This window comes from Delphinus delphis, chromosome 15, assembly GCF_949987515.2.
Source record: "Delphinus delphis chromosome 15, mDelDel1.2, whole genome shotgun sequence".
Taxonomy (NCBI): domain Eukaryota; kingdom Metazoa; phylum Chordata; class Mammalia; order Artiodactyla; family Delphinidae; genus Delphinus; species Delphinus delphis.
The window spans coordinates 46138879-46151150 of NC_082697.1; the positions used below are offsets into that span (position 1 = coordinate 46138879).

Below are 12272 nucleotides of genomic sequence, written 5' to 3' on the forward strand. Positions count from 1 at the left end.
CATCTTTTCATATAAATGGGTTTACTCTGGCTCTTAATTTTACTCCATTGATCTATATGTCTATCCTTATGCAAGTACCATACTGTCTTGGTTACTGTTGATTTGTATTAAGTTTTGAAATTGCAAAGTGTGTATCCTTCAACTTTTTAAAAATTCCTCAAATTGTTTTAGCTTGCATTTCCATCTGAACTTTAGGATTGACTTTCCATTTCTAAAAAAAAAAGCCATGGGGATTTTTCTAGGATTGCATTGAATCTGTAGATTGCTTTGCATAGTATTCCTATCTTAACAATATTTTTTTTTAGTTTAAAACTTGGCACTTTGGTTTTTAAAATTTTTATTTTATATTGGAGTATAGTTGACTTACACTGTTGTGTTAGTTTCAGTGTACAGCAAAGTGATTGTTATACATATACATATATCTATTCTTTTTCAGATTCTTTTCCCATTTAGGTTATCCTATCTTAACAATATTAAATATTCAAATCCATGAGCATAGATGTCTTTTCATTATTAAGGTCTTCTTTAATTTCTTTCAGAAATGTTTTGTGGTTTGCAGTGTACAAGTCTTATACCTCCTTGCTTAAATTTATTCCCAAGTATTTTAATATTTTTGATGCTATTGTAAATGGAATTGTTTTCTTAATTTCATTTTGGATTATTGATTGCTAATGTAGACAACTGATTATTGTATGTTGATCTTATATCCTGTAACTTTGCCAAGTCCATCTATTAGCTCTAATATTCTTTTGTGATTTTTTAAAATTTTCTTTATATAAGATCACGTCCTTTGAAAATAGAGATAGTTTTCCTTTCAAACGTGGATGCCTTTTATTTCTTTTTCCTGCCTAATTGCTGTGGCTAGAACTTCCAGTACACTGTTGAATGTAAGTGGTGAAAGCAGGCATTCTTGTCTAGTTCCAGATCTCTGAGGTAAAACTTTCAGTCCTTCACTATTGAGTGTGATGTTAGCTGTAGGCTTTTCATAAATACTCTTTATCAGGTTGGGTCAGTTTCCTTCTGTTCCTGGCTTTTTAGTGTTTTTACTATGAAAGCATGTGTGATTTAGTCAAATGCTTTTTCTGCATCAATTGAGATTGTAGCACTTCTCCCCCTCTTTCATTTTATTAATGTGGTGTATTACATGGATTAATTTTCATATGTTGAACCACTCTTACATTCCTGGCGTAAATCTTGGTTGTGGTGTATAATCCTTTTGGTGTGCTACTGGATTTAGTTTGCTAGTATTCTGCTGAAGATTTTTGCATCATAACTTCATAAGGGATATTGTTCTGTAGTTTTCTTTTGATGTCTTTGGCTCTGGTATCAGGGTAATGCTGGCCTCACAGAATGGGCTAGGAAGTGTTCCTTCCTCTCCTATTTGTCTGAGGAGTTTGAAAAGGATCAGTGTTAATTCTTATTCAAATGTCTGGTAGAATTCAGCAGTGAAACCGTCAGGTCTTGCGATTCCCTTTTTTGGGAGGTTTTAGGTTACTGATTCAATACCTTTACTTGTCATATAGGTCTCTTGAGATTTTCTGTTTCTTCTTGAGTCAGTTTTTGTAGTTTGTGTGTTTCTTGGAATTTCTCTGTTTCATCTAGGTTATCTGTTTAGTTGGCATACAACTGTTCATAATATTCTCTTTTAACCTTTATTATTTAAGGTTGGTAAATGTCCCCATTTTCATTTCATTAGGGATTTGAGTCTTTTTTTTTCTTGATTAATCTAGCTAAAGGTTTATGTTGTTGATCTTTTAAAAGAACCAGCTTTTGGTTTCATCAGTTTTCTCTGTTTTTTTTTAATTCTTTATTTCATTTATCTCCACTCTAATGTTTATTAAGTCCTTCCTTCTGCTAGCATTGGGTTTAGTTTGGTTTTCTTTTTCTAGTTTGGTTTTCTTTCTTCTAGTTCCTTAAGGAGTAGAATTAAGTTACTGATTTGAGGGCTTTCCTGTTTTTTAAATGTAAGCATTTACAGCTATAAATTTCTCTCTGAAAACTGTTTTCTCTTTGCATCCCATAAATTTTGGTCGGTTGTGTTTTCATTTTCATTTGTCTCTAAGTACTTCTAACATCCCATTTGGTTTCTTCTTTGAAACCAAAGAAGTTGCTTAAGAATCTGTTGTTCACTTTCTAGTTGATTTCTAGTCTCATTTCATCGTGGTTGGAGAATATACTTTGTATGGTTTAAGTCTTTTAAAATTTATTGACACTTGTTTGGTGGCCTGTCCTGGAGAATGTTCCACACGCACTTGAGAAGACCATGCATCCTGCTGTTGTTGGGTCAAGTGCTCCGTATGAATCTGTTAGGTCCGGTTGGTTTTTAGTGCTATTCAAGTATTCTATTATCTTGTTAATCTTCTACCTGGTTCTATCCATTACTGAAAGTGAGATATTAAAGTCTCTATTATTTTCAAACTATTTTTTCCCAACTCTATCAATACCCATCTTTCTGAAGGATGATTTTGACTATACAGAATTTCACCTTGGTCAGTGACTCTTTGGCTAGATGCATGACCAGAGGATTTATAAGCCATTCCCCTTTTGACTTCCACAAAAGGATTTGAGATGTCTTATAATGATCTTGTTTTCAAAATAAATCATATACACATTTAAAATCTACATATGACTTATGGAAGTCCTAGATAATAGTCATTTATTTCTTTCTCCACACGTGGAGGGAGGGGAAAATTGATAAACTGAGTGCTAGGACATCATAGTTAATGGGATTGAACTTCTGTACTTCCCTGAAGACAAGGTAGAAAGTGAAATTAAGTGGGTTACATCATCTCAACATTTGATAAAAGGAATTACTGTTATTCTGTAGTGAAGGCTATCTGCTTTGTTTTCCTATTACCAGACTCCTCAGTGAAATTCCCGCATGTCTGTTTGTATGACTACCACTTCCACTATTGGCCTGTCTCCACCATACCTGTCACAGTCACTCTGACTTTTGGTGGCCGGCACTTCCTTGGGGCCATTCTGTGCCCCGTGCTCGCACACAAACCCTCCCTTTCTCCCCCCGAGCTCTCTGAGTCCCTGTTCCATGTGTACCTGAGCTACAGGCAGACACCACTACAGGCCCCAACGCCTCCTGTGGCCCTTGCACTTGACAGATGTCAGAACAGTCCCCCAGTGGAGGCTCTTCTTGCAGAGGTTCCCCTTTCTGGAAATGTAGAGAATCCATGAGGATGGTTGGGGAAGCCTTAGAGCATCTTCTGCAAAGGCCACTTGCAGTCTCCCTGCTCTCCTGCCAGGGCCCACTGCCAGGCCGAGTTTATGCACTGCAGACTGACCCACGGCAAACATGTTCTCCTGCCTAAAAGGTTTCAGGAGTCTCAGCGGGCGCCATGAGAAGCAGCCACCATTGCGTTTGAGGATGTGTGCTTGGGAAAATGAAGGGAAAGTTTCCCTTTTAAACTTGACACCAAAAACCGCTTGGCTCTGTGCAAAAGGTTTACTGAGGAGTTCAGATCTGGGGTTTAGAAGGTTTAGGCATAGAATGTTGATGGAATAGCGAGAATACTGATGACTCCTTCTTACGGGGCAGTGGTGAGCTGCAGGTTGTCTTGGGAGGGAAGAGGGAGGGAGCTTAGCCAAGCTCAGTGAGCACCAGGCTTCCAGCTCGGGGTCATGTTTTAATGTGGACCGACTTCCTCACAGCCCCGAACGAAGTGCAGGGACCTGGCTGACCTGTGACATCCTAAATCTCTCTATCTCATTACTATTCTCATTTCCAATTTGAATGACTCTTGCCGTGGCTGACCTGGGCCTTTAGCCGTTGGCCCCTCTGCTTCCCTTGGGTACGCTTCCCCGCCTGGTTCCTATCTTTGTGGGCATCAAAGAGAATTGAGTTTGGTTTAAACTTTAACCCTATGTTTCCCAATCTGAATCTACCTCTGATTAGTAAAATTACGTCGGTTTCCCAGCTTGGACCCCCCCAGGGATGAAACTGAACAGGGGCGGGGCAATGAGGAGAGGGTACCACGCCACCGCTGTGGTCCAGGGCCGTCATCCCTGGCTTTGGAGCGGGAGACCCTTGGGTTGCGTGAAGTCTCTCGGCTTCAGCTTCCTCATGGGTGAAGTGGAGGTGATGACAACAGTGCCTCCACCCACCTCGGAGGGTCCCTGTGTGGTTCGGTGAGGTGGGGCGTGCAGAGGCTAGAACGAGGGGCCTGGGGACCTGGGCTGCATCTGTGCATCCGGTGTGGCAGCCCACACCCCAGGGACCCACGAGGAGGCGACACAGAGACGCAGAACCTGCCCGTCTAGACAGTCGGACGAGGCGGAAGGTCAGCTGAGCCCCAGCTCTCGTCCGAGTGAATCAAGGAGGAGTCTAGAATGCACGTTTGACCAAAGATGTAAACTCCCCGCAACTCCGGTAAGGACTCTAGGTGTTGAAAAAGATAAATTTTCCCAAATATTTTGCTACGTACATGGCAGAGTCCAATTTCCTGCCGAGTACGGAGCCTGCGGGGTGTGCAGCCTCACTTCCAGTTAATTCTACGTTGCTTGGAGAAAGAAGTTTCGGTTATAAAAGGAGTGCATTTCGACACCTGTTGAGTCCCCTGACACCTTTGGAACAACACGCGCACACGAAGGGTTAGCGAACAGCTGGCAAACGCGGACAGAAACTATAGGAACGCAGCCTTCATGCTCGAGGGCAAGGAGATACCACCCACACCGCGCTTTCAGCCCTCACTGTCCGTGGATAATGAAAGTACAGGTACCTGTAAAAGGGGAAAGCACATCTGCCCCGCCTAAGAGATTGGAACAATCCACATTCCCTGAAATATCACCATCTACGTTTACCTACTCCTTAGTTTGTTTCTGTGAGGGACAGTTGATTTTCAAAGTGAAACCGTAAAGTGGGAATGTAGGGAAAAGTCTAAATGATCAACAACTGTAACTGCTTCATTTGCAAGGAATAACCTACATATCTGTTAATCACTCTTACCTCCTTGGAGGATAAGATCTGGCGCAACTCTTTCCGGAGATCAATAAAACGATCGTGAAAGAGGGCCATGCACCACGGCTCCATGAAGTAGCTGGTGAGGGAAGGAAAAGGTTCAGTTAGTTGGAAACTTTCTCATTACCACTGATAAAGTACTTACCTGCTTTTTTTGCCTTTATAAATCACGGTTCTGGCCCCTTTGCGATCGTTTGCTCATGAAATGGCTCGCGGAACAGCATGGCCAATCAATTTTGTAAATGGATGTCCCTGATGTAAGGCCAGCTTCCATAATTACATTTAAAGTGGTTTAATTCAGAGCTGGGGCAAGACCCAGTGAAGAACCCTGATTTTATCAGAATTTAAAAGCCTGAAGACTTGTAAAGAACGGTGTCTCCATTATCTGCCCTCGTTTGAGAAAAACAGATTGCAGGATTAACTGAACTGCTGCATAAACAAATTAAATTTGGGGAGACAATAACACAAATGTTGTTCATCATTAAGGTTTCTGGATTAATAATGACCAGAAAAACAGGCCACCTTGGTGTTGCAACACGGCCTTCGTGCAACTGCACGGACGCCTAATTGAATCTTTCTTCAGAGAGCAGTTCTGTTGGTGGCCCTATTTGCTAACTTTGCCCTGAAAACTGTTTGAACACATGCTTTCTTATGTGGAAGACAGTATGGCCATCCTTTATTTACAGGGGATTGCTGAATATTTGATGCATTCTTGGAAGAGCCAGGAACATTTACTGGTATTTTAACTCTTACTTTGTCTTAATGTTCAGTGTCTCGGAACAGGAAACTTCGCTCCTTCATGGTTAGAGACACTTGGGTGATGTGAGCTCCTCTGGATGTGAGTTTGTTGTTCCTGGGACTGTTAGTGGATGTCACGTGTGTGTCCAGGGGAAGAAAAACTGGTGCCCACATGCAGATGAGCACCTTCTGTTTTCCGAGACAAGTTAATTCTTGGGAAGGAGGTAACGAGCCCCAGGGACACCGAGGCATTAAAGGACCGGGGCAGTGACAAGCATGCATACAATCAACCTGGCACTCAGCCACACGGCTCAGTACCTATCACCTGTTCGCCTGACCAGAATAGGACCTAATTTCATCCTTAACTACCTACTTTGTTGTTCAGGTCATATTTTCATCCAACTATTAATTCCACTAGTGTGGGCTCCATACCCACTCTGTGACCAGCACTGTTCTGGGTACTGGGGAGACAGCAGGGACCAACACAGACAAACATCCCTGCCACCGTGGAGCTTATATCCAAGCGATAAATAGGTCCATGTTCAGGATGCAAATAAGAACTGCTTAGGAGGAAACATAAATCAAGCGAGGACGGGAGACACAGAGCAAGGCTCTCCCCTAAGACAGTGACTTAGTGAGTAAAGCCCAAGGGACAGAGACGGGAGAGAGTGAGCCACGTGGGGCTCTGGGGAAAGAGGCTTCCAGGAACAGCAGGTGCAAAGGCCCGGAGGCAGGAATGTGCCTGGCCCTCCAGGAGGCGGAGTAGAGATAAGCAGGGCGGGGGTGGGGGGTGGGGTGGGGTGGTCGGGGTTGAGCTTAGGAAGGTGATGGGCAGGAAGGATGATCCTGGAGGCAGAAATGCACTCACACGTGCTGTGTGATAGCTCCACGGCTGTCTAGCTCAGCACCTGTGTGCAACAGGCGTCCTATAGATGTTCACTGAACCAAGGAAGGAATAATGAATGCGTAAACGGCATTCATTTACGTAAACGTAAACTGCCTGGCCCTGATTGGTCTTTCATTAATATAGAGTAAAGTTCTGCTAAATACATAGGCGATAAAACACTGCAAAGTGCCCCAAGATGGGCAGTAGTACCAAAGAGTGAGCCTCATGGGAACAGGGGGAGAGCCGTGGGTGAGCCCAGGCTTGAAGGGTGGTCTGCCTGAGCCCTGAGGCCCGGAGGGAGGGCAGAGGAGGTCCGGGGGGCACTCGTGGAAACCTGTCAGAGGTCTGAGTGACTCAAGGCTGCTGAATCCTGAATGAATGGAGTTGATGGGGGTTCTGGCTGGGGTTCTGGGCCCCCACAGACCCAGGCCGACATCCAACACCCATCTAATTCCTGGAGCAAAGGCACTGATGCGGAGCCGGCCACCTTGGAAGGCATCAACTGAGAGGGGTGATGTTGATCTCCTCGGACGGTAGCTTCTTGGACCAAAGCATCAGTAATGCCTAAGCCCAGACTCTCAAGCGCAGCTGTGCCAGGATGGTCCCTGCCTCTTAGGTCTCAGCAGCTTCTAGAAAAGCTTCAGGGAGTTGTGGACTTGCAAATCTTGAAACCACTATAATGCCTGAGTTAGAGACCAGTGGGCGCTTTTATGTTTGTCGCCATCTTTCCTGCATTGCTCAGACGCCCAATCCTCCCGTGTGTTTCCACGGCAGCATCCCTGTGGAGGGTCTGAGGCTCTCACCTCCTCCAGCCCCTCCAGACACCTTCCACCCTGGCCCTCCTGCCAGATGGGCAGCCCAGAGGACCCGTGTCCACGTCTGCACCTCCCCAGTGCCATCCATGCCCACATCCAGTGCAAACCTCCTCTGTGGAGCTAACTCGTGGCCTGAAGGCTTCCACCCACTTCAGTGCGTGGGACACTTCTGACCGTGCAGGAAAGCTGACGCAGGGAGTGTCTTGACCTCTAACGCATGGTGGGCAACGGGTCCCCACGGCGTCCAGCACAGGCTGGTTCTCAGGAGACTGGAGGAGCCGGTGAGGATACCTGGGCCTGCTTCTCCCCGCTCTGTGGGGAGCTTCTGCGCTGGTGCGGTGACTCCGTTTAGGGTGGGCAAGAGGGGATTTTGAGTGGCATGGACCCCTGTGGGCCTCCTTGAAATTATCCTGGAAACATGGCAGCCTTCATTCTTAAAATTGGAAGCGCTTTGAATTTAACAGAACTCATTTTGCAATGGATGAGAACATTTCGTCAAGTGAAGATCGTCTCCTTTTGATATAATGTTAGAAAGAAGTTTTACTTTAGGAAAAGCTTTAGGTCTAGTTTTCCCCCAAACTGAATGGCTCCTGTGCTTTAGTTTCTTTCCTTCTCCGTAGAAAGGAGAGGGGCTTCTGGAATCCTTGCTGAGGCTGGTGGGGTGGGGGGCAGGTCTGCATTAACGGCCCCGGGGGCTTTGGATAGCTGGCATTAGTGCTGACCTTTGGGGAAATGTATATTTCCGTGAACACTGTGAATTTAAAAAATAGAAAACAATCGCTTCTTTCCCAGTTTACATTCAAAATGGAAGACCTCCATCGTTGGCGGCCGCGCCATCTTCAGGAGACACTGTCTGGTAAGAGCACGGCCACGTGTGGTTTCTAAGTGGCCGTGTAGACTTGGGTGTTCGCATCATGAAATTCATTTCTAAACAGCCATGAGAAAAAGCTTACACGAACGCTCCAGGACCCAAACAGAAGGTGTGAATGTCTCTGTTCATTTTGCCACGGCTGGCCTGGTTTATTTCGGGGGACTTAGATTCTCCGTGACTTTTGCAAACGATACACTTTTCTCAGAAGGCCCAAGAAATGTCAACTTGTGGAACTGAATTAAGCATTCTGGTCGATGTGGTGCAATCGTGAAGGAATTGGTCAGACTTCTCCAGAGCTCGTCCTCGTCTGGTCATTCGGCCTAGTTGATGGACACCATCACACCAATGGGGTAGGGATCTGGTAACCAGCTCTGCCACTGGCCACGCTGGACGCTGAGAAAAGCAAATGGACAAGACACGCCGGTGAGGCTGCACTCGCCAGCCGTGGGACAAGCAGGACGCGTCTGAGGGGAAAGATAGGTGGATAAATGCTGTTCTTTCAGATCCTGGATCTCAAGCCCAAGGCCAGGGCCCTTCAGCAGCAGGTAGGGAAGGAGAGAGCGTTTCAGAAGAGCAACTGGAAATGCTAAACTACACAACAGTTGGAAAAGGCAGAGAGTGGCAGAGAAGAAACACACCTTGCCCTCCAAGATTTTTTTTTTTTTTTTAATGAAAAGCATTCTCATTTTATCTTAGTGTGATAATAGTCAGTTTTTGCTTTTGGACCCGATCAGAGGGTCCCCAGCTGCCCCTCACACCTGCACAGAGGTTTATTCAAGCTGGAAACTCACCCAAGAGTTGCCTTTTCTCCTGGGGGTTGGGGGGCACTGCAGCTGGGGGGCCCACAGACCTTCCCGGGAGCATGATGTTCTCGTGGTCCAGGCCCTTTCTTGTACTGACAGCACCACAGACTCATGGTGGAGGACCGACATTCTCCTCCTGCCAGGCCTGGGAGTAGGTGACACCCAGCAGGAAGCCTCAGCCTTTGGGCTGCAGCGTGGCTGGGGCACCTCGGCCCTCCTGTGGACACTCCACATGCAGAAGAAAGGAAGTGACAGATGACAGGGTCCATCATCCAGGTTGCAGACACCCTGGGGGCCAGGTGTGACCTAGAGACGTCTTTGCTTTGGCCTGAACAGCATTTGGAAATTGGAGTTTCGGCCTTTCTCTAAAAGGTCAGATTTGGCCACGTTGGGTCCTCGTTGTTCTACGGCGGCAACCAACTCAATGGACAGATGCCCCTGCAGTCCCTTGTGGTCCATCCACCAGCCCAGCCAGCATCCCTCACCTTTGGGGCCACGGTGGGCATGTGGTGTGCCCACCAGTCCTGGTTAAGCAATTTGGGTGACACGGAGGTGTCACCAGCAAAGCCCACTGGGGTACCCAGGAAAAATGAGATGGAATCTGGGTGATAAGGTCTAACTCTTCTTTTGTGCTCAGTCTAGTTTCGCTTGCCCGGAGGGGGACTGTGTGCAGATGCCTCGTACCTAACGTGTCGGATTAGAGTTCCCAGCTGTAGAACCGACACCCTAGCTGAGCTGGGCGTGTCCAGAAAGGCTGTGCCCAGCTCTGGGCCCGGGGCCGGAGCAGCACAGCTACCCCGCCACCCCCCAGAACCCCGTCCCTCCCGCCGGTGAGACTCCTATAAAGCAGTCCCGTCCCCATCCCTGTCCCGCCCAAGGCCTGTCCCAGAGAGCCTGTGCTCTAGGGCAGGGGCTTGCACCCCTCCCTTCCGTGATCAGAGCAGAAAGCTTTCCTCCGCTCTGAGCCCATCTCCATCTTGTTCTATTGGCACAAGTAACACGGGGCCGGAGGACCCTTGTCGGGACTTGACTCGAAGGGGTGGTAACAGAAGCAGGTGTGTAAACATGTTCTCTGAAGCCACCTGCCCCCGTCCCCTTCCCCAGGCCAGTATGTGTGCCCAAAACACATACGCTGTCCTGTCTTCCTTTCTTCTTCCATCCTCTGTCCATTCGTTCATCCTTCCTAACAGGTTCCGTGAGGCCTCTCAAAGCCCTCTGTCTCTCCCTCCGACACCCATTTTGGTCTGGTCCTCTGTTCTCTGCCGCCTCTGCCCACCCCTCAGCGAATGCTTGCTCCTTCTCCGCCGTGCTCTCCCCTCCTCTCTGTCTGAGGCGTCGGCCAGAGCTGACCTCAGTGGCTGCAAAGTGGCAACGAGGGGGACAACCTAGGGGGGGCGATTCTTTGCTGTTACTCCATCACAGCCATTGGTGGCAGATGCTTTGCTGGGCACTGTGGTCCCCACCCCGAAAGTGCACACACGAGGGTGGATGTGGTAGAGTGGAGGGCCGGGGGCAGGGAGGAGGGCCAGGTGGGGCAGCTGCCCTCACATCTGCGTCCTTTCTGTCGCTGCATTTCTATGTCACCCCTCTCGGGCAAGTGTTTGCCAAAAAATTCAAAATAACCCTGGCTTTAAAAAGGCATAGCGGTACTTTGTTCATATAAAGAAAGTCTAGGTGGGGTATCCAGGATTGGCATGGTGGTTCCATAGACATCAGATCACAGCACTAACCATAGGGCCCTTGGCCTCACAGAGCAAAATGGCTGCTGAGCTCCAGTCATCATAGATATGTTCTTGGATGGAAAAAGGGAAAATGAGGGTCCTTATTCTTTATTTTAGGAACAATTCCTAGAAATCTCACACAGTACTTCTATTTATATCTTACTGGCTAAGTTCGGTCAAATGGCTTCCTTGGCTGCCGGGAGTCTGGGGATCATTGTCATTTATTTTAGGTACAAAATAACATCCTATAACTCAGGATTCTGAAGAGCAAAGAGAGAACATACATTGTCTGCCATGATACCCAATAGACTCCACAACATCTACTTAACAATCTTTTCTTACAGTTAAATCTACATCAATTGGGAGAGTGTGTTTAGTTGAAGTTCCCAGAATGAGAACATATCTTTAACTAGATTTAAACCTGTCCCCAAAGTAAGCCTTGTGGAAACACACACACACACACACTACTTTCTATATGTGACAGTCACCTCCAAGTCCATGGGAAAGCCCTGGTGTCGTCCACATCCCCATCTGGCCTGAGTTGGCTTAAATGCAGAGGACAGGGGAGAACAATTTGTGTTCCCACTGTGAGGTTGCATTTTGGTCATTTTATTCTGCCCATAAAAGAAAGTGGATTCATGCATTTCAAAACAGTTTTCAAAACTAAGAATAGGAACAAATAAGCATTTCCAGTTAGCCCTAGGTTTGCTTGGAAATTAAATTACACATTTCTGGGGTGGTGGATTTACTCAAGGACGCCACATATTACACAAGTTGACACAGCCCCGTGACACACTGTGACAAGAAAACCCCGAAGACCAAAATGGAAGTTTGATGTGACTATTTCCTGTCCAGTTCAAGTTTGCCAGAATCGCTATCTAGTTCATTTATGGCTTCGAGGCAGATCTAGAAAGGTAAGATGAATGATTTTCAAAGCAAAACCGACTAGTTATTTGAGATCAGTTGTAATTGTCACCTGCACAAGATCTAGATAACAGAAAACCAAGTCTCCTCTGAATATAATTCGGCTACAGTGTTGTTGTCGCAATCTACAACAGGCATCACCAGATAAAGGATGTTTGCTGCTCTAAGGAAAAATGCCTCTCGATGCCCTGGCGCTAAAAGCAAAATTCTGATCTTTGGCAGAAGTCACCATCTTCTGACTGGCTTGTAAGCAACCTCTCTCTTAGTGCTGGTCAGCTCGTGGCTCTGCAGAGCTGGTGTTTGGCCAGTTACGCTGGTGTGCCAGGAACCAGAAGCTGACACTGCCTACGGCTGGGCACCCTGGGAGCCCCCGCCTGGCTGCAGAGGTGCCAGGAGAGACAGTCCCGAGCGGCTTGGAGTGTGAAGGCTGCTGTCTGCTGGATGCACTGGAACCAGTGTGATTTATTTGCCTGTGAGTGGACGAACCCTCGGCCCCGAGCCGAGGTGCCAGGAGGATGTGCTATCTCTCAAACACGAGTCTGTAA

General features: G+C 46.9%; 1 protein-coding gene across 1 annotated transcript in view; it reads right to left on the reverse strand.

Moving 5' to 3' along the window:
- Positions 1-12272, reverse strand: part of CFAP61 (cilia and flagella associated protein 61) — a 252242-nt gene that overhangs the window by 2737 nt on the left and 237233 nt on the right. Inside the window, exon 25 of the mRNA XM_060032942.1 lies at positions 4958-5048. Coding sequence (XP_059888925.1) covers positions 4958-5048 — 91 coding nt within the window. The remainder of the gene's footprint in view (positions 1-4957; positions 5049-12272) is intronic.